The 24,333-nt window shown below is 44.2% G+C and overlaps 1 protein-coding gene across 2 annotated transcripts in view; it reads left to right on the top strand.

Annotated features, from left to right (window-relative positions):
* Window positions 1-24,333, top strand: part of PLXNC1 (plexin C1) — a 141,794-nt gene that overhangs the window by 81,917 nt on the left and 35,544 nt on the right. The window contains exons 12-21 of one of the 2 annotated variants that reach the window (XM_046646768.1): window positions 2,350-2,419; window positions 5,914-6,105; window positions 6,234-6,419; window positions 8,953-9,055; window positions 12,132-12,230; window positions 12,533-12,636; window positions 15,946-15,984; window positions 16,226-16,350; window positions 17,639-17,837; window positions 22,473-22,619. In XM_046646768.1, the coding sequence (XP_046502724.1) occupies window positions 2,350-2,419; window positions 5,914-6,105; window positions 6,234-6,419; window positions 8,953-9,055; window positions 12,132-12,230; window positions 12,533-12,636; window positions 15,946-15,984; window positions 16,226-16,350; window positions 17,639-17,837; window positions 22,473-22,619 (1,264 nt within the window). Of the gene's footprint in view, window positions 1-2,349; window positions 2,420-5,913; window positions 6,118-6,233; window positions 6,420-8,952; window positions 9,056-12,131; window positions 12,231-12,532; window positions 12,637-15,945; window positions 15,985-16,225; window positions 16,351-17,638; window positions 17,838-22,472; window positions 22,620-24,333 lie in introns of both variants that reach the window. The other variant, XM_046646767.1, reaches the window with a different exon arrangement.

The raw sequence follows: 24,333 nt of genomic DNA, 5'->3' as shown, positions 1-24,333 counted from the left end.
GTCACATGCATAAAGATCGGATTTCACTCAAATAAATGTAGAAATAGTATTCATATCTAAATTCCTCTCACAGAATTCCTCTTAGGATTTATTCCTAGAAAACAAATTCATATCTGACAAGCAGGTTGCTTCCCATTGTCACAGTGAACGTTATGAGCGTATCCTGTTTTACTCTTAACTGTGGCTGCCAGGGAACTCATGTTAAAATGTTTGTTCGGTTGCAGTAAGTGTCTTAGCCTAGATTTCTGATACAGATACATAATAACTCTCTTTACTACGTCTCACTCCTGCCCATGACGCAAGGCTTCTTCTTTCTTACATTTTTCATTTTATAACCTTTAGAGTAAGCTGTTTTGAATTCTTTGGGGGAAATATAAGGAGCTGTCTAAATTTCAAAGATGCTCCCTAAGTGAGAGATGGATATTCCAAAATAAACTCTTCCAGATGAATCCAATTTATTAAGGAAAAAAATTCTCTCCCTAGTGGAATTTAAATTCACATTCAGGTTTTAGAATATCGCTGAAAGATATTTCTTCACCTAACACAGCATGAAGCTAATTTTCAAAGTACTATCTAGATGAAACTACAGATGACGCTTTGTAAAAAAAAAAAGGGAAAATCGCTTCTAATATTCTTATTTAAGATTAAATGAGAGATGGATATATTAAGCTGCGAGGGCTGCCATAACAAAGTACCACACACTGGGTGCCTTAAATAACAGAAATTTATTTCATCACAGTTCTCAAAGCCAGAAGTCCAAGATCAAGGTGTCAGCAGGGTTGGTTTCTTCTGAGGCATCTCTCCTTGACCTGTCGATGGCCGTCTTTTCCTCCCCGTGACCTCACATGGTCTTCCTTCTGTAGGTGTCTGTGTCCTAATCTCATCTTCTTATAAGGACACGAGTCATACTGGATTAGGGCCAACCCCAATGGTCTCATTTAACCTTAATCACTTCTTTAAAGACACTGTCACCAAATACAGTCACATTCTGAGGTACTGCGCGTTAGGACTTCAACACATAAAATTGAGAAGGGAGTACAATTCAGCCCATAACAGTGGCATGAGGAACACTGAAATGTTAAAACCAAGACTCTAGCATGGTATTCCCCCCTCTGGGTCTAAATCCTTCCTATAAATACAAGCGAACATTGGTGTGGCACTCCCCATGTGCCTGGTGTATTACATCTGTTGATTCAGTTAATCCTCACAAGCCAAAGAGGTCTACTATGGGGAGCCCCTTTTCCAGATGAGGAAGCTGAGGCGTGGAACGTTCAAACCACTCTCCCAGGCTCCCAGGTGCTCTGGCCCACGGTGCTGTGCTCTGAGCTACCACCGTGTTCTGCTTTTCCATAAAATAAGAGGCTTCTTAATGTCCAGTCACCTGTGACATTCTGAGCCTTTGTCTCTCGGTGCTCCTGGGTGGCTGCCCTTTGAGCAAGAACGCAGCTCTGCCGTCTGGCTATCAGCAGAGCACTCTTGGCTTGGTTTTCTAGTAATGGTGATTGGCTGGCTTGAGGCCAGCTCAGCCCTTCCACCTCATGACCGGAAGGTTCAAGGCTTAGTGTCTTCCCTCTGCCCTACACAGACCGACCCGCTTGTGCCCGCCTTCTGGTCTTGTTATCAAGGGTTCAGCCAGCCTACGGAGCTGACATACCCAGTTTCTGTCCCCTGGAATGCGTCTGGTGACCTACGTGGATGGGGGGCTAGGGCAGCCAGATCTGTGGGCAGCTGTTTATTTCACATCTAATGACCACTTTGCTTATATGTGATTATGCGCCGAGAATGTGTGAAATCCTTTGGCTTGGTTTTGGAGAGATAGAACGTAGCTGCTATTTATATGGTTTAGGAAATAAGAATTTATACTTTTAATGACATTTATAATTTTACCTTGTCCAAAGTGTTCCCTGTCTCTCTAAATAAAATATAATTGGTAGGTTGAGAGTTTGATTTTGAAAATTGTTAGATTGAAGAATCTTCATATAGATTAAACAGCAATCAAAAAAAATTCTGTTTAGTTAAACCTTTTCAAGGTACAGCTGATGATCTGATTATATGTGGCAACGTGACACAACAAAACTCAAAATTCCATAAAAGAATTTGAGCATTTTCCTAGAAGTAAAACAGGATCTGGCTTGAATTTTTATATTTATATATCTTAAAAACTATGAATTTGTGGACAGTATCCTTAAAAGACTTCTAAAATGGTCCAGTATTTGAAATTAAAATTCACTAATTTGCTCTCAAACATAATTGAGTTCAATATTAAATGTGAGTAAATTGATAACTTTGTTCATAAAAAATACCTGCATGTTTACCATGAAACTCCTATTGTTGCTTTTTTCCTTTCAGTGGTGGTCAAAATATAACCATCATGGGCAGAAATTTTGATGTAATCGACAAGTTAATCATTTCACATGAGGTAAGAGGAAACATAAATGTAAGTCTTTAGCTGCTTTGTAGTAATATTCTCAAGGATGATTTTGTTCTCATCACACTAAAATATCTTGGGGGATTGGTTTTATTTCTAGGCCTTTGATAGTATAAACTTTTGCGTGTTGCATGATATATACCATCTGTGCCAGTGTGGGAATATTAAGACCTTATACTTGTAGTTGAGTGTTTCAGGTTGTGGCACAGAGGAAAGAGAGATGAGCTTGGTATGACAAGACCTGGCGTCTCCTCCATGTGTGATTTGTGGCAAGTCACTTTAAGGAGACAATGTTTATGAGTATGTGTGAACATGCCTCGTGAGTGGCTGAGGATGATGGAAAGAAAGAACCACATTTCTGTGCAGTGTAGGTGGTAGTGTTCTCTCTGCAGAGAGAGAGCTGTGGTTCAGAGGTTAAGTGACCTACTAACATCCCAGAAATCTTGTCATATGCTGCTTCTTCTCTTGCCATGTCTCTTTGACCCAATTTGGTCCCTTCCTTCTGACTTTGCCTCCTCTTGCCTTTCGTCTCCTCACTCAGGGGTCTGGTCCCCACCCCTCACCCAGTTCTTACACCAACACAAGTCACCCATGGGCCTTGTCACTCTCTCTGGAGCCTCCAGATTGAAGCTTCTGACACCAGGAGGAAGAGGGGAAATGATGGCTTTCAGACATGGATTGGGGCCTCTGAGTACACTTCTAAACTCTTCCTGAATGTTCTTCCCATTCTCTCTTCCCCTTTCTCTCTTTCTTTGATGAGAGATGTGAGAGTAGCAGCTTTTCTGGGGCCCAGTCTGACCACTTCCTGCCGAAGTTGATGGGTCTGCAGGCAGCCACAGACCTGGCCTCTGCTTGGGACCAGTGTGGCTTCAGGCCTAGATACGGGAGGCCTTCCTAAGTCATCCTTACAGCCTGTAGTGCACACGGCCACCTACAGACACACTTCAAAGCCAGTTCCAAGCCTCTGATTGTATCTGGTTCCAGGCCAGATCTCCATGATGTGAACTGAACACATCCCATTGAATGGTTCGTTCAGATCAACCTCTGACCAGAGGCGTTGCCTGGATTTGTGAGTGGACTTGCTCTCCCTCCCCAGTGCTGCTCCTAAATCAAGTGGAACTTACTGAGCACCTACTGTGGGCGAATAATTTTGTTGAGTGCGAGGACAAACGATAAATGCGATAGTCATATTGCTTTCATGGTGGAAGATTGCAAATATCCACTGGGTTGAAACTTGAGAGCACAGGATGTCGTCAAGTTCTAGGTCCTCTGATTCCCTTCCAGCTCAGAAACCCCGTTAGGTCCAAGAGGGCACTGTGATGCCACATGAAAGAGGAATTAAAGATGGATGGAATGAAGAGTGTCTGCGGAGTGGAGCAGGATGGGTAGGACTTGGACAGGTGGAAGCAGGGAGGCAATTTTAGATGGAGAGGCGAGGACAGGTTACTCACAAGCCTGTGGTGGCAGTATCAGTGTGTTCTGCTCAGCTGGAATCTAGAGGCTGTGTCGGGAATGAGTAAGAGAGATGGCTGGAAAACTACTTTGGGCCATAAGATAGTGTCAGACCGAAAACTTTGCCCTTAATTCTGTAGGCAGCAGGGAGCAATGCAAGATCTTTGAGCGGGGAGTGACGTGAGAATAGGCAACTTTTGTGATGATTATTTTGGCAATGGTGCATGGGATCATTTGCAGAGTCAGTAATGGAGAAGATGCTGGGAGACCAATGAGGATGCTAATGCAAATGTTCAGGTACGTTTGAGATGTCAGCAGGTCCTCTGGACTGAGCATTCCGTTGGGCTGTTGTCAGTAGGGCCGTTCTAGAGTGCTGGGGAGATGGTGGGGCTGGAGAGAATCGGATCATCTTTGTAGCATTGTCTGTCATTAAAGGGAGAATCAGAACAACACCATGGGAGCGAGAGCAGAAAGGAAGAAGAGAAGAGCGCCTAGGACGGACTCTTGCAGAGTAGCTTCATTTTAAGGACTGAAAGAGAATAAGATGGCCTGGGAAGGTGACCAAGAAGCTGCTCAGAACCTAGAGAAAAAGAGCATTTCAGACAATGGGAGCTGGTCACTAGTATGGAAATTTAGAGAGTTGAGGATAATGAGGTTAGGGCAACCCCATCAGCGGTAATCTTTTTAGAAGGCATCTTCAGTAAAAAACCAGCCTAATGGGGTTACGGCTGCTGAGCTGGTGCAGGCAGTGGGTTTCGTGGTTTTCGTCTTATCACCAGAAATGTGAATGAGAGACTAAGGGCTGTAGTTTGGAAAAGAGTTAAGAGGGAGGAAGGATTTTTTGGTGTTTTTTTTTTTTTTAGGAAGATTATCCCTGAGTTAACATCTGCTGCCAATCCTCCTCTTTTTTGCTGAGGAAGACTGGCCCTGAGCTAATGTCTGTGCCCATCTTCCTCTACTTGATATGTGGGACACCTACCACAGCATGGCGTGCCAAGCTGTGCATAGATCCGCAGCCGGGATCTGAACTGGTGAACCCTGGGCCACCGAAGCGGAACATGTGAACTTAACCACTGCACCACCAAGCTAGGCCAGGAATGAAGGTTTTAATGCCCAGATCTCAGCACTTTGCATCAGATTTCCTAGCTACTGCCTTTTCCTACCCTAATATTCCAGTATAAGAGAGCAAAACAAAAAGGAGGAAAACTTCTCCACCTGACAAACTTGTTTTCACGAGTTTCAGTTGCTCTTTTTTAAAAACATTTGTCACCTCCCGTTTCCCACCAGCTTTCTCTGCCTGTCTCTCTGCACCTGAAAATGACAGTATTTATGTTTGTCCGTTTTTAATAAACCTGTAAAGTGGGCCCCACTTTCTGCCTCGTTTCCAGTCTTCATGGTCTTCACTCATGGGGGACACATGGTCCCTTTTACTTTGATTGCTCCCATTTTCTGTTAGGCCTGCAAAGCCTTCTCCTCTTTGTGGTTAGTGATTTCTGCAGAGCGCTGCAGGAGGTTCCCCAGCAGAGAGTGATGCAGCCAGCAGCACGCAGGCCCGCAGCCGGCCTGGCTGAGAGATGTTTCCTCCTTTCCCGTGGCTTCCTGGGACTCAGTCTTGATGGTTTGAAGGACACACAGGCCCATTGGTGCAAAGTCTTCCCCTTTCTCTAGACTCTTTTCTGTGTTCTTTTTTTCCAATTGCATAACCTTTTGACTGCTTTCATTATTGCTAAAAATATTAATAATAATATTAGCATTCATTGATTGCTTACTGCGTGCCAGGTGCTGTCCTAAGCATTTTTGCATGTATAATCCCATTTAATGTAGCGCTTATTTATTTTAACGAGCCCTCATCTCGTTCAATTTGATTTAGGGTTAATTCAACCCTGTAAGGGTAGCGTGTATTGCTAGCCCCATTTTACAGCTGAGAAAACAGAAGCACAGAGAAGTTCACTTGCCCAGGTCACTTAGCTCTTAAATCTCTGAGCTGGGATTCATTAATGAAGTTGTCACAATGCTCTTTTCTTCTCCCTCAGGTCCCTGAATATTGCATGGCGACTTACTGCACGTTTTTAGCCCCCAATTTAAAGAATTCCAAAGTGCATCCGAATGTCACTGTGAAGCTGAGGGTTCAGGACACTTACCTGGACTGTGGCAGCTTGCGCTATCTCGAGGACCCCAGATTTGCAGGGTATCGGGTTGAACCTGAGGGGGACACAGAATTGGAAGTAAGAATTCAAGTACGTCTCTCTCTTTTCGTGTGAGCCGGGCCCCCGCCCCAGCTGGAAAGGTGTGCTCGTGTTTGTGAGTTTCTGCATGCGCCCTGATTTCTTCATCTTCTCTTTGTTCTTCACAGAAAGAAAATGATAACTTCAACATTTCCAAGAAAGATATTGAAATTACTCTCTTCCGTGGGAAAAATCCGCCATTAAATTGCAGTTTTGAAAATATTACTAGAAATCAAGATCTTACCACCATCCTCTGCAAAATTAAAGGCATCACGGCTGCAAGCAGCATTGCCAGCTCCTCCGAGAAAGTTCGCGTGAGTCACCCATCTATTATTTTTACCTTATTTCGGTAATTCCTTGGCCAAACCAGAAACCAGAATGTACTCTCTCGGGAATCTTTAGATCTTCACTTTAAGTAGAAGATAAACAAAGCTGGCATTGCAAGCCCAAGCATAATTCCTCCAAAATAGCCAGCAGCATCCATCCATGTGCCTATTCGAATGTCAAAGCGTTGAACACACCATTGTCTATAATACTAATGAGCTTGATAGCTCTTGTTCTTGCCGTACTTTAGACTGTGGCATCTGCGAGCTGAATCTCTAGACCCATTGACGAATGAGCTGTCACTCTTTTCCCAAATGCAGAGGTGACATGTCTTAGCAGAAACCACAAATGCAGGCCTCTTGAGCACACTCAGGGCAGCATTCAAGTCTAGTGCAGACCAGAAGATCTGGGGGTCCTGGGCTCCTCTTCCACTGTAAAGTCACACTCACTGCGATTAATCTCTTCCCAGACATGTTTGAGGGTCCCTCGCTGGTCTATTTATGTCCCACAGTAAAGATGTGAGACCACTGGGAAAGGAAACATTTTAGAAGTCTCGCTTGATAGTGTTCAGGCCATAGGAGGCTCTGCACAGTCTAGACTGAAAAAAATGCTTAATGAGCTAGAGTCATAAATAATTGGATAAAGGGCAAGAAAAAAGAACACCAGACTGGAAGGCAAAGCAAAAATGTGCTCATGTCCCACCTTCACCGGTTAGTAGCTGTGTGGCCTTAGATAAGTCACTTGGCTTTGCTGAGCCTCCCTTTGTCCACCTGTTGTGTGGTAAAGGGGACAATAATAATTCTAAAATCAGTAACAACAACTAAACTCACAAGCGCTCCCACATGTGAAGTTAGTTAAGAGGCATCCATGCTAGCCTTCTACATCATTCGTGGAGTAGTTCCTGAGTGCCTACGCTGTGATGGGGACATGGCAAAGAAGAAAACAGACCCAAAAAATCTGCCTTGATGGAGATGACCTAAAGAGACAGGTAGTAAAAAAATTAAAAAAATAAAAAATAAATTGAAAAAAAGTTACATGGTGGCAGTTGTTATGGAGAAAAGTGAAGCAGGGACGGGACAAGGAGCATGGGGGCAGCGTGGCAAGCTTTACGATGGTGGGCTGTGAAGATGACGTTTGAATAAGGCCCTCTAGGAGAAGAGAGAATGCGCTGTGGGCTATCTAGGGTAGAGAGTTCTAGGCAAAAGGGAACCGCAGGTTGCAAAGGTCCTGAGCCGGGAGCCTGCCTGGTGTATTTGAGGAGCAACAAGGAGGCCAGTGCCCTGGAGCGGAGGGAGCAAGGGGAATGTTCTGAGGAGGTTAAGAGTTCACGGAGGGAGCGGGAAGAGGCAGCAGATCCTCGCGACCTTGTGGGCCTTTGTGAGGCCTTGGCTTTGAGCTCTGGGAAGCCACCGGAGAGTCTTGAGCAGGAGTGCCTTGAGCTGACTTAAGTAAATGACACAGTGCACTTAGTCTTCAGACAACCCCACAAAGAGGCACTATCGACATCCCGTTTTAGATTCAGATTTAGAGGGAAGTGAGGACTGGATGGTTGAGTAACTAACTCAAGCTCTTATAGCTGGTAAGGTGAGCAGGTGGCAAAGCTGAGATTTAGGACCCGGGCTCTCTGGGTCGAGAATCTCTGCTCCGGCTGCCTTGCTCCAATGCCTCCACTCCACAGGGGCAGCCGGGTGTGGAAATGTGCCTTAATGCTGGTATGTACATCCGTGCAAAAATAAGATTTGATATAGCGTTTTTCCCTTTATAAGTTTTACAAAACTTGTATAACCAAAAGATGCCAAAACTGGAAGAGGCCATCAGGCATCACTTAAGCAGCGTTGCCAAACTGGTTTTCACCCCAAAATGTTTCATTCAGAATAGGCCTGCCAAGGAGACAGAAGATGTAGCAGAGAGAAAAGTTGAGTTACTTCCTTAGTCAAAGGGTAAGGGGGCTTCTCATCCACAGGTTACCAACTCTTTAAACCCCCAGGGCAAAGAGGACCAAAGTTTAAAATCTCTAGGTCTAGGGGCTGGCTCTGTGGCCGAGTGGTTAAGTTTGCGCGCTCCGCTGCGGCAGCCCAGGGTTTGGATCCTGGGCGCGGACATGGCACTGCTCATCAGGCCACGTTGAGGCAGCGTCCCACATCCCACAACTAGAAGGACCGGCAACTAAGATATACAACTGTGTACAGGGGGGGTTTGGGGAGATAAAGCAGGGGAAAAAAAAAAAAAGAGGAAGATTGGCAACAGTTGTTAGCCCAGGTGCCAATTTAAAAAAAGAAAAATCTCTAGGTCTAGTTCAGCACACCTCAACTGACATATGTAGAAACTGAGGCACAGAGAATGTTCTTGATTTGTTCAAGGTCACATAGCTAATCTGCCCCAGAGATGAGACTTGAGCTCAGATAGCCTAACTAGCTCATCACTTCTTTTTGTATCTTGGGGAAAACTATTGGGGAAAAAAACTGTGTACATAAATATGGTACCCAACTCGGTGGGGTCTAATGACACTCTTTGTCCCATCAGGTCAAACTGGGAAACTTGGAGCTCTTTGTGGAGCGGGAATCGGTTCCTTCCCCTTGGTATTTTCTGATTGTGCTTCCCGTCTTGCTAGTGATTGTCATTTTTGGTAAGTGCCCTGTTTAATTTTGTCAGAGAAATTACTCCCTGGGGCCTCACGTCATGCAGGCAGACTTTCAGCTTCCAGGGCCTGTTTGCTCCAATTAAGTATTAATGGGTGAAAACCCAGATCAAAACTTTGGGCAAGGAATGATAGGTATGCATGGAGGGCTTTCTGAACCTTTTTTAGGATGCTTCATTAATAAAAGACTGGGTTACAAAGATGGTATCTTGGTGTTTGAGAAATATCATCCACTTTGCTTCCCCCATCCTTTGACTTGTGATGACAATGTCCTATTTATGTTATTCCCTCAGAATTCTCTGGGATTTGGACTCCCAGGACTAGATCATCTCTTCCTGCCTCCTCACCCCCACCAAACACCACCCCACCCCCACCCCAGCCCTGCTTTTCCTGGTAGAACTATATTTTAGAAGTGTGATCTGTACCAAGCATTAAAGCGTGCCAAGGCTCATCCAAGCACAGCGATCCCCTGGTGATGGCTCGCTGGCTGAATCTGGCCCATTGATGTGTTTTGTTTGGCCCACACAGTATTTTTTTTTTTTTTAAAGATTTTATTTTTTTCCTTTTTCTCCCCAAAGCCCCCCGGTACATAGTTGTGTATTCTTCGTTGTGGGTCCTTCTAGTTGTGGCATGTGGGACGCTGTCTCAGCGTGGTTTGATGAGCAGTGCCATGTCCGCGCCCAGGATTCGAACCAACGAAACACTGGGCCGCCTGCAGCGGAGCACGCGAACTTAACCACTCGGCCATGGGGCCAGCCCCCACACAGTATTTTTTAAAACAACATTTTAAAATTTGCTAATTCACATTTTTAAAAAATCTCTTGAAAATTTGGAAAATATGGATTATTGGATCTCAGTTTTTCCATAGTATCAATTTGCTAGAGCTGAGTAGCAGCTGCCCCTTGAGAGAAGGCGTGTGTTCACTGGGTTTTTGCCACAGTCTCCACCACTCCCTATTGTCTCCACCCAGGCCAATGGTCCTGTAGCCATTTAGTTTGTGACCTCTAGTTCTGAGCTCCTTTTCATTTTAAGCCTGTTCCCTCTTGTCTTCTTAGAAAAAAAGAATTCTTCTCCACAACTAGTGTAGCACTTCATATTCCTTGATTTCACACAGGGAATGCCTTTCTGATGTTTTCTGTTTATAGTTGCTAATGTCTCCTTCCATATACTCACTTCCTCCCACATTCACTCCTCCATCCCTGCATCCGTTTACCTTGTGTTTATTGAGCACCTGTTACGTGGCTAATAACTGTGCAAGTCTCTGGAACTGGAGAAGATGAGTGAAGGCCTGGTCCTTCCTCTTGGGTGCTTCTCAATCCAGTAAGGGAAAGACGTACGTGTATGATTAACTGGCCTGAGGGAATGAATTTATTTTGCACACACCCTGTTTTGCCCTGTTGATGATCATTTCAGGTATTTTTTATACTCTCCCCAAGTTGTCCACCCTATTATGTATCTGGGATCCAGAATTGGGCTTGATAGTTTCATAAAGTCCTGGCTGGTGCTGACTTTGAGTAAGAAGATTACTTGTAAATTCTAAATGCTGGGCTCCATTTTGAGAATCCACTGCTAGGAAGCAGCCATAGATATATCAGTCTCACCACAGAGTCACATCCACTTTGTGACTTACTGGAAACCTCTCATCTATCTCTTCCTGGGCTCTGTGGCTGTCCATTCCTCTCCCTTCATGTTGTTTGTAGAGACTGTTTATGCTTAAAGCATAAAGTGGGCTCAATTTGACACGTTGCTTTTGGCGTCATTGGTATCTGCAAAGCCCTTTAAAATTCTCCTCCCCTTCTTACCGTGTTTCCAGGAAGACAGGTGTCATCAGCAGCTCGAGTAAGTGTGCTCTTTAGTCCATCAATCGCATCGTTAGTGCAAACACTAAACCCACCTGGCCTAGGCCTGCCACCTCCAAAACATCCCTGCTGTGGCTTCCCCTGGAGATTGCAGCCACGAAAAGCTCACTGCTTTATGGATGTGGCCCGCTAGCTTCCCCTGCACGCAGTGAGCCAGTGTTGCCCAAAGTGCAGCCTGAGGAACCATAGTCCTAAGTCGTGCTTCTGGAAAAAGGGGTTCCATGGTCAAGTAAGTTTGGGAATCACCGCATGCCTCACCCTTTCTTGAAGATGCACAATGCACGTTGTAGGTGAGACTGTTGATTTTGTGACGTGGTCTAGGGAAGAACTGTATTTAATTTTGTTTCCTCCAGCATCGTTTACATATATGGGTAGCAGGGTCCTATTATCATGAAATTTCTGTTAAAAGAGGAAAAACTTTCCAGAACAATAATGATTGTTGACAATTGTTGAGTATACTTTTTAAAAAATAAGTTCTAAATGCTTTCTGTGAGTTACTTGTTGTAATCCTCTCAACATCACAATGAGGTAGGTACTTTGAAAGAAAAGGTAGCCAGGCACAGAGATGCGAAGGAACTTACCCAAGGGCGCACAGCTAGTAAATGGCAGAGCAGGGACGTGAACCCAAGCGCTGAACCTGTTCGGTTTACTGCCTCTACAGCACAGTTAGAAGCAAGAGGAAATGGAGAAAAAAGCAATATCCAGATACAGGGGTTCACTGTGGACCACTCATCATGTCCCTCCATTTGATCTATGCAAGTTTGGCTTATGTGGCTAACTGTGGATCTGTGGTTTCTTTCTGCATTTGCGGCTCAACTTTATTTCTGCAGGGATGTTTAGAAACATTAAAAAAAGAATGGAACAATATAAGTGACCTGTGGCTGTAGGGAAACTTGGCTTGTTTCATTATTTTTCAGCCATCTGGGATCTCTGGTTACAAGTGAAGGTTATTTGATTTAGTTTTTACTCTTAAGATGAGTAGTTTTTTGTTTTTCTGTTGCTTTTAGCATCCTCCTCTTCAGAGTGACTCCTCACTGGGGATTTTTCTTTTTATACATTTCACCTCTTAGTGCTGTTCTTTTTCTCTCTCCCTCTGTCTCTGTCTCTCTCGCTGTAAAAGAACTGTGGAGGTGGGTTTTCCGTTTTCCTTTTTGTTTTGTAAGTTAGCATGTCAATCTGATGCTGCTCCTCTGTCTCCTCAACAGCTGTGGGGGTGACCAGGCACAAATCGAAGGAGTTAAGTCGCAAACAGAGCCAACAGCTGGAGCTCCTGGAGAGCGAGCTCCGGAAAGAGATTCGTGACGGTAGGCTCCAAAATTTTATTTGTAGAAAAACAAGCCTTTTTTATTGTCATTTTTTTTTAATACCCTTAAATGGAGGCGGCCACAGTAATGAGAGCTGTTGGATAGTAGAAGCCAACTGAACAGCAGGGTCTGGGTCTGGCTCTGGGTTTTATTTCAGCTCTTCTCTGCAGCCAACCAAGTAATTATCTATTGTTTCTTCTTTAATGAAAACCAAGGTCGTACTCCGCGTTAGACAAAACAGCAGAAGATCTTATCCATTGTTTGTTGAGTTAAAGTGTTGCTCTTGGGATTCTGTTTTGCAGGCTTTGCTGAGCTGCAGATGGATAAATTGGATGTGGTTGATAGTTTTGGAACTGTTCCCTTCCTTGACTACAAACATTTTGCTCTGAGAACTTTCTTCCCTGAGGTAAAAGAGCGTTGATCATCTTCCTAAGGTTGAGTCTCGAATAATAATGAAGGTGCTTGTTGCTATTGTCAACATGGGTGTTTGCTTCCGAGGCAGCTGTAGAGGATGCGCTTGGTACAAAATAATGGCTTAAGTTTGAGCAGAGCGGGCAGGAGGGGAATTATTAATTGGATTGATTAGGGTTTAAGCAGTGATGGGTCACTGGCAATTACTCTTTGTCCAGTAACAAAAACCTAGGAGGGGCAGAAGTGCAGAGTGATGATTTTTGCTTTATTTTACTACCAGTTTAGAACTGAATTGGTAGCTGGGAAGCGAGCTGGTTTATTTAAAAATCAATAAATTGTGGGCTGGCCAATTTGTTGTGTTTATCTGCATGACTTACATTGCAGCTACTAGATTATTCACTATTACTTCTCAATTGGAAATGAAAAGAACTGTTGGCCGAGAGGGAGGAGAGTAGACATATGTAGAATTTGAGTTGATAACAGCCATTTTTAGCGATGTAGAGCTTTCATGGTTCTCTTCAGCAGTTGTTCTGTAGCCGATCCGTTCCTGTCATCCTCATTTGGTAGAAATAGCTGCAAGAAGTGATTAATTAATTTGTTCTAGGACACCAAGTCTAGTCTACTTAACCCTTTGGGTTTTCGGTCTCACTTCTGTTCTCACACCTCCATTTTCTCACCCGCTCACTCAGCCTTCTTCATTCACCCTCCCAAGTCTTTGGTGAGGTGTAGTCATTCCTTTATCATCACCTCCACATCCTGATACCCCAGCTCCACCATATTGCCCTTTTTATCCAGAACTGGTAACCACAGAGAGGCCCAACCTCTAGAGCACATCAACACTAATTATTATATTTAAACTTGGACTTCTAAGCAAGGCCGGAAATCTCTCCAGGTCAAAAGAGAGCTTGTATCACCTTACCAGAAGCTTCTCAGCAACTTTTGGCCAGAAGCCTAGAGTTCAGAAACCCAGACACATGCAGTAAGCAATTTCCAGTTTCGTAATAATTCTAGAAGTGGACACCACGATATGTGATGCTGTGTCTGGAGGCTGGGACGCCTCCATAAAACACCTACCATATTTTTTTTGTCCATGCCTTAGTGTTGTAAATCAAGAAGCCTGTAAATAAGACTTCAGTTTTTTGCACTTGTATTTTTTTTTTAAACTTATCCTCCAAGAGTACCAGGCACCAAGACTTGCCATTTGCCACCTCCTCCAATTCTACATCGGGACATGGCCTGGGGAGGGGAGTTAATTCCCTGAATGAGGATGACTGTGCAAGGCCTCAGCAAAGCTTGCATCTCGAGTCTTATTTCCCAGCTATCTGAGATCCCCATTAAGAATTTAACAGCAATAAAGTAACAGTGATTTCTACCATCCACATGAGTACTGTGTGGGCTTTTACAGTTAATGATTGCCCTTGAGTGCTAAAGAAAGTATTCTGTGGCCTGAAAAAGAAATTTTCCCATCTTCTAAATTCAGTCATCAGGGACAAGGTAGAGTGATGAAGGCAAAGGAACACTGTTGCAAGTTGAGCATTTAAAAGAAAAAATCACAAGAGTTGAAAGAAGCCAAACTGACTTAACACAGGTTTATGTATGATCTTGAAGGCAGCTTGGAAAGCCATAAACAGAGAAGTCAGAAGGAGTCGTTAAAGGAGAAGACCCAGGACAAACAAGCATAAATTTATCAGAATCCTGTCAAGAAGATCTAAGTTCAAATTGAATTTATAATAATTAAGCAAAGATAGAACAAGGGAACGTATTAGGACAATGCCAGTAGAAATGCATTCTAGGCTTCAAATAAGTCCTTGTGTTACTTAGGCCCTTTGCTGATGATCAGGGGCCATATTTCCTAGGCCTGGAGGTTGGGCTGTGGACGGAGAACTTGGGTGGTTGACACCTACCAGACAACAAACAGTAGGCAAGGCCCAGAGGAGATTCTAGGTTTGCTGGGGCCAAGGCGCTCCCAGTGCTGGTTCTTTGCCTTGCTGTTTGGTTTTGACTTTTAAAGCCTTGCTTTTCATTACTGTGATTGCTTCGTTTTGCTGAATCTAGGAGAAGAAATAAGGGTAACAGAGCATCTAACCTTCTAGAAGAGGGAAATTTGAGTGAAACAGGGAGCTGGGTTGCATTTCCCTATTTAAGGTCAAGAATCGCTCTGTTTAAACTGCCCATCTACGGAAAGTTGATTCAGCAGACGTTAGGAACTAGAAAATGTAAACCTAGGGGTGATTTTTGTGTTTATTAGTAGGACAGAGTATGACCAAAATAGTTTGAGGCCTTCTGCTTGGTCTAACAAATCAAGAACTATAAAGCAAAAATTCTCTGCAGAAGAAATTTCTTTTAATAACATATAAAAATAGCCTAAAGTTTCAATTATTACCAAAAAAGAGAGAAAAACCTGAATGTTGGAGTTTATATTTTCATTCTGTTGACTCATTTAAACTGGTCCTCAGCATGCTTTTAAAAATGTAATCATTTAATTCCAATAAGATTTATGATGCTTTTGAAAAGAAAACTCAACTTTAAAAGTTTATATTTAAGAGCTACATAGGCATAGCACATAAAAATATTTTTAGAAACCAGCAGGACAACAGCATTGTGGTCTAGTTTGCCATAAATTAGTGATAAAAACTATAATAACAGCTGCCCTAGAGAACTGACAGTGCGCTCGTTCGTTTTATTTTCACACCGAGCCTGTGAGATGGGAACGTTTAGCGTCCCCATGGCCGATGAGGAAAATCAGACAGAGAGAGGTTAAATAACTTGTCGAAAGTCATGTTACCAGTATGTGATAAAACCAGAAAGGAACCCAAGTGGTGTGGCTCCAGATTCTAGCTTTTAACCGCCCCACTCCACCCCCTCATGAATAACGTCGTGTATCGAGACAGTAGATATTCCTAAGCTAAGACTTGTAAAAACTTAGCGACATAATTCAGTGTTTATCCTTAGAAGGTAATTGCCTGAGGAGTGGTCTGCACAGATGCCTCATTCTTTAACCACCACTGCTTTAGCTTTTGAGTGACTTCTTTGAAAGTGCAAGATGCCTTCATCTACCAAAACTGGGGCTGATGCAATGACAGTTATTCCTCTTAGAGGCCTTCAGAATTCATTGGTGTTTCTTGAGAGCTGAATACCTCTCTATTATGTATTAGAGAAGACACAATGAGTGTAAACCCAGGGGCTCTTCAGATTAGCAAATAGTGTCTCTACTTTATTAAAACGGACTTGGGTATTATAACAGAAATACACTATTCATTTCCTTTGGATGTTATGAATAATAAAAGTGTCTCCTTCCTCTCAGTCAGGTGGCTTCACACACATCTTCACTGAAGATATGCATGTAAGTCTATAAGTTTTCATTTTTAGCCCATCAATGCCTGCCTGTCATAGTGTTATCATCATCATCATCATCATCATCTCCATTATTACTTTGACTTTGTATTTTGGGTTTTTTGGGATCATGAATTCAATATGAAATAATTCATTGTCTTGGAAAAACCCATTGTGGATCTACTTTCTAACTTTAAGTTTATATATTATATTATATTATATTATATTATATTATATACATTTTTTTTCAGAACAGAGATGCCAACGACAAGAATGAAAGTCTCACAGCTTTGGATGCCCTAATTTGTAATAAAAGTTTCCTTGTTACTGTCATCCACACCCTTGAAAAGCAGAAGAACTTTTCAGTGAAGGACAGGTATTAGTCAATTTGTTTATATTTTGAAAGTCAGTAAGTAGAGAAAACCTGAGCCCCTCATTTGATTTCCAAACCGCAGCCTGAACTGGTATCTTGAGAACATGTTTTAATGCAGAGGCTGTTTGCTTGGGTGGTCACCCAGCCATGATGCCTCCATTGAAGGTCACACCACCCCGACAAAAATTCTATTTTGAAGACACACACATATACAACCACCACCCCTAAAAAACACCCTGAAAAACCCCAACACCAAGAAGAAGCCTGAGTCTTGAATCAAAAAAGCAGAAGTGCTATTTTCTATTTTTAAAAACACCCTGAAAATTCGGGAAAGATATTCACTGCTTGTTACCACTCTAGTTTGAAGTTCAAGTGCTGAAAACACGTAAAATGTCCTCAGGTTAACATTGGTGTGTGGTTTTTATGGATCGAGGACAAAGGTGGTTGGAAGCTAGACATTCAAAACAAAAGTGCCCTCAGGACAGCACCCGACTGTCTCCTGAACTTCCACGGAAACTACCGTCAGCATCGAACCCAGCCACGCCTGGCGGTTAACCCCGTTGACCAAGCTCTTTTTTTTTTCGTGCTTCTTTGTTATGTATATCTTCTTCTTTTTTTTTTTCAGTTTTATAAAGATATAGTTGACATACAGCACTGTATAAGCTTAAGATGTACGGCATGATGACTGGAGTTTCATATATTGCAAAATGACTACCAAAATAAGTTTAGTTAACATCCATCATCTCCTACAGATACAGAAACAGAAAAAAGAAAAAAAAATTTTTTGTGATGAGAACTTTTAGGATCTACTCTCTTAACAACTTTTCAATACAGCATACAGACAGTGTTAACTGTGATCGTCATGTTGTACATTACATCCTCAGTACTTATTTATCTTATAACTGGAAGTTTGTGCCTTTTGATCACTTTCCTCCAATTTCCCCTCCTCTCCTCCAACTCCACCCACCCACCCTCCTCTCTGGTAACCAACCACAAGTCTGATCTCTTCTATGAGTTTGGTCCTTTTTTTTTTTTTTAGATTCCACATTTAAGTGAGATCATACAGTATTTGTCTCTCTCTGTCTGACTTATTTCACTTAGCATAATGCCCTCAAGTTCCATCCATGTTGTCACAAATGGCAAGATGTCCTTTTTTATGGCTGAATAGTATTCCATTATGTGAGCGTTTGTGTGTGTACATATATACATACACCACAACTTCTTTATCCATTCATCTGCCGAGGTGTTTCCAGGTCTTGGCTATTGTAACCAAGGCTCCATTTTTAAACAGGTGTCTGTTTGCCTCCTTCTTAACCATTGCACTGCAAACCAAGCTGGTCTACCTGACTAGCATCCTGGAGGTGCTGACCCGGGACTTGATGGAACAGTCCAGTAACATGCAGCCTAAACTCATGCTAAGGCGCACCGAGTCCGTGGTGGAAAAACTCCTCACAAACTGGATGTCTGTCTGCCTTTCTGGTTTCCTGCGGGTAAGTGTCAACGTCCCTCAGCAGTGTCAGAGGTAAGACAATCAGTGGTTATTTTTAGCAGATGCTGATGTCTTAGCTGGGATAAGTCCTGAGCCCTCCAGGGTGTCAGCATTCGCCCTCTTTTAGTCTTTAGTCAGGAGCAGATAGGAAAATAAAACTTGTTTTTGCTGTAACTGGCCTATACAAAGGTAATTCATTTAGAATTTCCTCAGGTAAGACTTTCCTTTTCTCTTTTTTAAAATTTTATTGTGGTAAGAACAATTAACATGAGACCTACTCTCTCAAAAAATATTTAAGTGTTCAAAACAGTGTTGTTATCTATAGGCATATGCTGTACAGTAGATTTCTAGAACCTATTTATCTTGCATAACTGAAATTTAATACCCATTGACTTTTGCACCCACCTTTACATCATTCATTAACAAACAGAGCCCAGTCAGCGCATTTAAGAAAATGTCCTGAGGGAAGGGAATATTTTAATACTGAAGACAACACGCTGTTTTGGGAGCTTCTGAGCCATCTAGGAAATAATACCCATCTACCTGCCGGTGTGCTGTAAGCTACTCAATTCCAGCCAGTCATTCCACGTTACAGCAGGTCCCCGAGGAGCCGGCCGCCCCTTGAGTTCACTCTGCTGGAGTTACTGTACGAATATGGTTGTAATCTAATTGAATCTCAAAGTCTTTTCAAATGCAAACTTTGCACGGATTCCACTGGTTAAGAGAGTGGGCCCTGGAGCCTGCTGCTTGGTCCAACTCTAGACTTCGTTATTTACTAGAGGCCCCGAGCAGGTTTCTTGACTGTCCGAGCCTTGGTTTTATAACCTGTAGAAGTGGAAGAAGACTATTTTAGAGCTGTTTTGAAGCACAGATGAGAAAATGTATGTAATCGCTCAGCACTCGGTAAACACTCCATAAATGCTGGCCATTATTATTATGAAATATTAATGGGAAAAGAAGAGTTCTCTGTTGGACCCAGCCTTCATTCAGCCCTCTGAGGCCCCTGGTATGGAAGGTCTTATTCTTCTTTAATTTCACCAGCCATCCAGATTCCAGCAAAACTGCGTAATTGTGTATTTCCAGCTAGTTCCGAAATCTAATTAAACTTTGAATAAGACACACTGCTGTGCCACAGGTTTTAACAGTGCTACTTCAGTTTAGATCCAAAAGCAGCACTTTCAATAGACTGTGCTTAGTTTCATGTTTAGTGCAATCTTACAAGAAGATGCACAACATTTTTTTTTTAACCAACCTCTTCCTCTCTCAAGGCAATACCCATTTATTAAGATTAATGAAATCTGCCTTCTTTTCTGTTTACTTGGTATAAATCATTATACACTTTGGAGAGGTGTTGAATGGTTATTTCTGGGGCGACTATTTTTTGCTTCCCACCATCCTAGCTTCAGCCACAACTGCTTCTAAACGGAGGCAGCAAGACCTTCTCCCAGTTCCCCGGTCTTAGTCTTAAAGGGCAGACGCCTGTTCCACCACAGCGCACTGGATCAGAAGCTCGGGAGGTGGAGCCTGATAGTCCATGTTTCCCAAGCTCCTCCAGGTAATTCCATGTGCCCTACATTTGAGGACCCTGCGGTAATAGAAGGAGCACTGGACTAGGAGTCTTGGTTAGAAGCAGCAGGTTCAGGCTCTAAATTCCTCTCACCCCCAGCTAACTGTCTCTCTCTGGGCATGGCACTCTCCATCTGGGCATCCATTTTCTACCCACCCAATGAGGGGCGTGGTCATTGGTTTTAAATTCCTTTCCTGCTCTTTCTACTGGGATCCTGTGATTCTTACTCTGAGCCCTCAAGGGCTGGTTGGCACCTTGCTCTCGCTGCTCTTGGGCATTAAGGGGGTGTGGCATTCAGAAAGTCTGATCTCCAAGCCCAGATGGCCCCCTTGAGCAGAGAGGATTCTGGGTCAAGATTTTGCAGTGCTGATTCAAGAGTATCCTGAGCGCTTGGACTGGTCGGGGACGGCATGCTCACCAAGAGGAAGTGGCATTGAGCCAGATGGTGATACTTTTGTTTTCAGTGGAATGATTCCCTCTGGTGCAGAGGGCCCGACTTCCCTCACCAGGTGCCCAAGGGGGTGTGGATGCTGACCACCCTAGTCTTCATGCCTTACCCCACAAACATTTGACTGGACCCTGTGACCTCCAGGTAACTTCTCCCTGTGAGCCTCCAGCGTCTGTGGGTAAAGTCCTCAGCATAACAACAACAACAACAACTGCCATTTACTGAATGTGCCAGACATCATGCTAAGAGGTTTATTTACCTTTTCTCATTTAATCCCATGAGGGAAGTACCTTTATGATCATTTGCATATGGACGAATTGGGGCACACCGAATAGATGTGACTTTCCCCAGATGCCACAGCTAGCACGTGACAGCGCCACGGTTTGAAGGTTCTTAACCACCCCACTTACTGTTTCCCCAGTGAGGCAGATACCTTCTTATGGACTTAGGGGAAGATTTGGGGATGGCACGAGATCACAGGCTCGTAAGACCAGGGTCAGAGTCTGGTCTCATGAAGGAAAGGATGGTGAAGGGGCCAAATTTAGTTGCCATCACAGAAGGGGAAGGGCAGGGCGGTTGGGTTGGGTGGGCTCTGTCACAGGCTGGCTCCCTGGGGAGCTGTGTGTGCCCTGGTCTGATCAAATGCCGAAGCCCCCAGCAGGTATGACTAACTTAGAACTTGCGTTCAATAGTGACAAAGAAACCTCATGTCCCTATGGTGTCCTAAGCTGGCCACACATCAGAATCCCTTGGGAAGGTGTTGACACTACAGAGTCCCAGGCCTCATCTGCAGAGATCCCAGGTCTATAGATCTAACGTGGGGCCCAGGCATCTGAATTTTTGACAAAAGCCCCAAGGGATTCTGGTGATGGTTATCCAGGGTTAGGACCACGGGTGTGGGTAACAGTGGAAGACAAGATGTTACTTATCTCGGTCTAGCTGCACTCTGGAGAATTCTGGAGAGTTCCTGACCACGGGGCTGTTGAGTCTATAGCTGCCCCTCCATGCAGCCCAGGGGATCCCCCTTATCCCCCGACCCCAACCTCTGTGGGCACGTCCACCCCCCTCACAAGGGCGGTCGCCCCGGCTCTGGTGTATGCTGGAGGAAAAGAGAGAAGTGGAGGTTCTAGGTTTGCGGTCAGGACATTACCCAAAGGGGCAGGGGGAAGAGAAGAGAGCAGCGTGGCGGTGAACCACTAAATAAAGGAAGTTTCTCATATGAATTTAAATAGCATGTACTAGTCCCGGTGCTCTCCCCACCTGGGAAATTTTTGAACATTCCTCCTCTGTCTTACACTAAGGAAGAGGCTCAAGGATATGCCAGCAGGGCAGAGAGAAGTGGTAAAGTGGCAGAGGGGGCCAGGAGGAGTCCCTGGGCTTGGAGAGGGCACATGTTCTTGCGTTAAGAATAAAGGATGGGACAGGGTAGGGGTTGGGATTTCAAGAGATCTAAAAGAAGTCTCAGGTTACCTGTGCGCGGAAAGCAGGTGAGGGATCCAGTGGAATCCTCCTTTCAAAGCCACGTGCGCTGGCTGTAAAGCTTGACTTCGCGAACTGGTGCTTCAAGCCCTAGTCACGTGTTTGGCTTTCTGTCATCACGAAGGCAGTTTGACTTCCTGGTTCTAGCCTGCTCTTCCTCCCCCACATATGCAGTTTAATGTTTGTTGATTGTAGGTTTATTATTTAGCAAATACACTATAGTCGACCCAGGGCTACATGCCTTGGAGGCGGCAGGAGAAGCAGAAACACAAGCCTCCCGTGTGGGCTGCTCAGAGTCCCTCCGAGTGCACAGTGGCTACAAATTTGAGGCATTTCAATCACAGCAGCGGTGGTAGCTCCTAGTTCAGGAAAAAGAGCACGCACGTGGCAGAAGTTTGGAGAAAGAAGCCATCAGGATGGGTTGAACGTTTGGAAAAGCCTTAGAGCAATGGGATTGGCTGTGGCCCCGGGAAAGGAGGTGGAGTCCCTCTGTGGCCCCCACAGCAGTGAAGGTACCAGGTGGGGTGCAGGCTGTGTCTGGAAACCACACGGGACCACACCGGCCAGCACACAGGCGGGAGGGAAGGCTGCCAATTATGTAACTGAAGGCCACTTCCTTTGTGAAAAGCTGTTAAAACCAAAAGGCATCCTCCTGGCAAATGTGTAGAATGTTCTTACATTTATTCCGGGTACTGAGGCTAATCGTTGTGTATTTTTTTAAATGCCCTTCATTGTCAGTTTGCTAAAAACAAAAGGCAGTTAAACAGCAGTGTCAACAAAGGTTAAACCTCCGTTAACCTTGTCTACTCCCTGTTCACAGGCATTAGCCAAGTGGTGAGCATGAGTCCACCATGCAGAAGCTTAGCCATAGGAGGGTGGTCAGCTACTGCGTGTCTTCATGTTGCTGTCGACTGTCAGTGCCGGGAGGGGGTGTGTGTGTGCTGGGGAGAGGAGGCGGTTTCCTGAGTTTTGCTCCCAGTCTTAAGTGGAGCAATATGTATTTTCTTGGGAGTTTCATGTTGATTGTTAGAAAACACTGCCTCCTGTCTCCTGTTGTACTGCCGTAAACTGAAACTTTAGAGCTTTGGGAAGGACGGTGGATTCTGCTGAAAGCTAACTGTCACTTTTGTGTCTCTTCCAAGGAGACTGTTGGAGAGCCGTTTTATTTGCTGGTGACGACTTTGAACCAGAAAATAAACAAGGGTCCCGTCGATGTAATCACTTGCAAAGCCCTGTACACGCTTAACGAAGACTGGCTTCTGTGGCAGGTTCCGGAGTTCAGTACTGTGGTACGTTCGTGATGAAGGTTTCCATCTAGGCGCGGAAATAAGTCTGGCTGGGAGTTAGAGGGTGGGGTGGGGGGAATGGCTTAAAATGAAACAATATCATTCCTACCTCGGGAGGTTTCAGACGGTTAGTTAATTAAAAACAGTAGTTGATAAAATATTAACACGTGTTCACATAATAGATTTTAATTACTTGGATTGGGGGAGAAAGTATTGTAATGATGCCTGGGGTACTCATCAATTTCCAAAGATTTTAATATCAGGATGGCTTATAGCTTTCGGCGTCGTCAAAGGAAATGCAAAGTACCCCCTATTCAGCACTTAGAATTGCAATCAGAATTTCTCAAACGGCTCTGCTCTGGAAGACAATGTGTGAAGATATATTTCAACCAAATTGAGGCCGTCTTATTTTAGAACGATAACACAAGACAAATTCCACTGTGTTCGCCATGCAACATGACGCCCTTACTTTATTTTCATGGATTAGTTACAAATGTTTGGTGTCGTGCACTTAATGTTCTGTGATGTCATAGATATTTTTAGAGGAACGCTGTAAATCACTACAGGAAGATGATTGCCTGGCTGCTGGAGGGTTTCACCCATTTAAGAACTTCCTTTTCACCCATCCCCACCCCACCCACCTACTCCCTTCCCCTCCTAAAGGAGGAGAAACCAATTTCTTGCACATTCAGTAATTTGGGAGGAATTTCTATGTTTTCTGTTAATAGAGACTTGGAAAAGAGACACTGTGTTTCAGTTTGATCTTCAGCTTTATGGAGACTCTAGTCTTCTTCTCAATCTTGTTAGTGGAGAAGGAGGACAAAATTCCAGTGGGGTTTTGGTATGGCTCGGTAAGGAGCTGAGTCTCCTGTGGCTTTGCTCTGGATGGCAAGTACTGCAGTGTCATCCTGGAAGAATTCATTCCCTAATTGCAGAAGGCACCATGTTGCCGTAGACCGTGTTCTGGTGATGTCCTCTGCTGGGAAAAAGTCCACAGATCAGCTGTTTTGAGTTCTCTGTCGCTGCCAGAGATAGCTCCACCTCCACTGAAGATGGCACCGTGCTCAACTGCCATCCACGAGGTGGGAGGCTGAGCAGAAAGTCAGCAGTTCTGATTTCTGTCTGTGTACCCATCTGCATGCGAGAGGCAGTGGGGCACTGTGGTTCTCATACTTAAGCATGCATTAGAATCACCTAGAGAACGCATGAAACACCAATTGCAAGGCAGCACCCCAGAGTTTCTACTTCAGTAGGTCCCGGGTATGGCCCAAGAATTTGCATTGCTAAAGATCTCCCTGCAGATGCTGCTGCTCCAGGCCCACAGCTGGAGAACTATGGGTGTAGTGGTTAAGAGCGCTGACTCTGGAGCCAGGCAGGTTTGAATCCTTCCTCTGCCACTGGCTAGCTGTATGAGTTTGGGCAAGTTTGGAAGCATCTCTGTGCCTCAGTCTCCTCATCCATAAAGTAGAGAAGATGAACATGGTGGCTGTCTGTCTCATGGGGGTGTTGTGAGGATTAAAAGAGCCGATATTCTCTAAAGCACTTAGAACATTGCCTGGCACATGAGTGCCATGTAAAGCATTATTAAATTGAATTCATATCTCCTGGGGTGCTTGTTAGAAATGGAGATCCAGGGAGACCAATGCCCAAGCCTTCCCTAGGGGCTGATTAAATCAGAATCTCTGGGGATGGAGCCCAGGAACGGTTAGATTTGTTT

This window comes from Equus quagga, chromosome 19, assembly GCF_021613505.1.
Source record: "Equus quagga isolate Etosha38 chromosome 19, UCLA_HA_Equagga_1.0, whole genome shotgun sequence".
Taxonomy (NCBI): Eukaryota; Metazoa; Chordata; class Mammalia; order Perissodactyla; family Equidae; genus Equus; species Equus quagga.
This window is presented reverse-complemented; position numbering and strand designations above follow the sequence as displayed.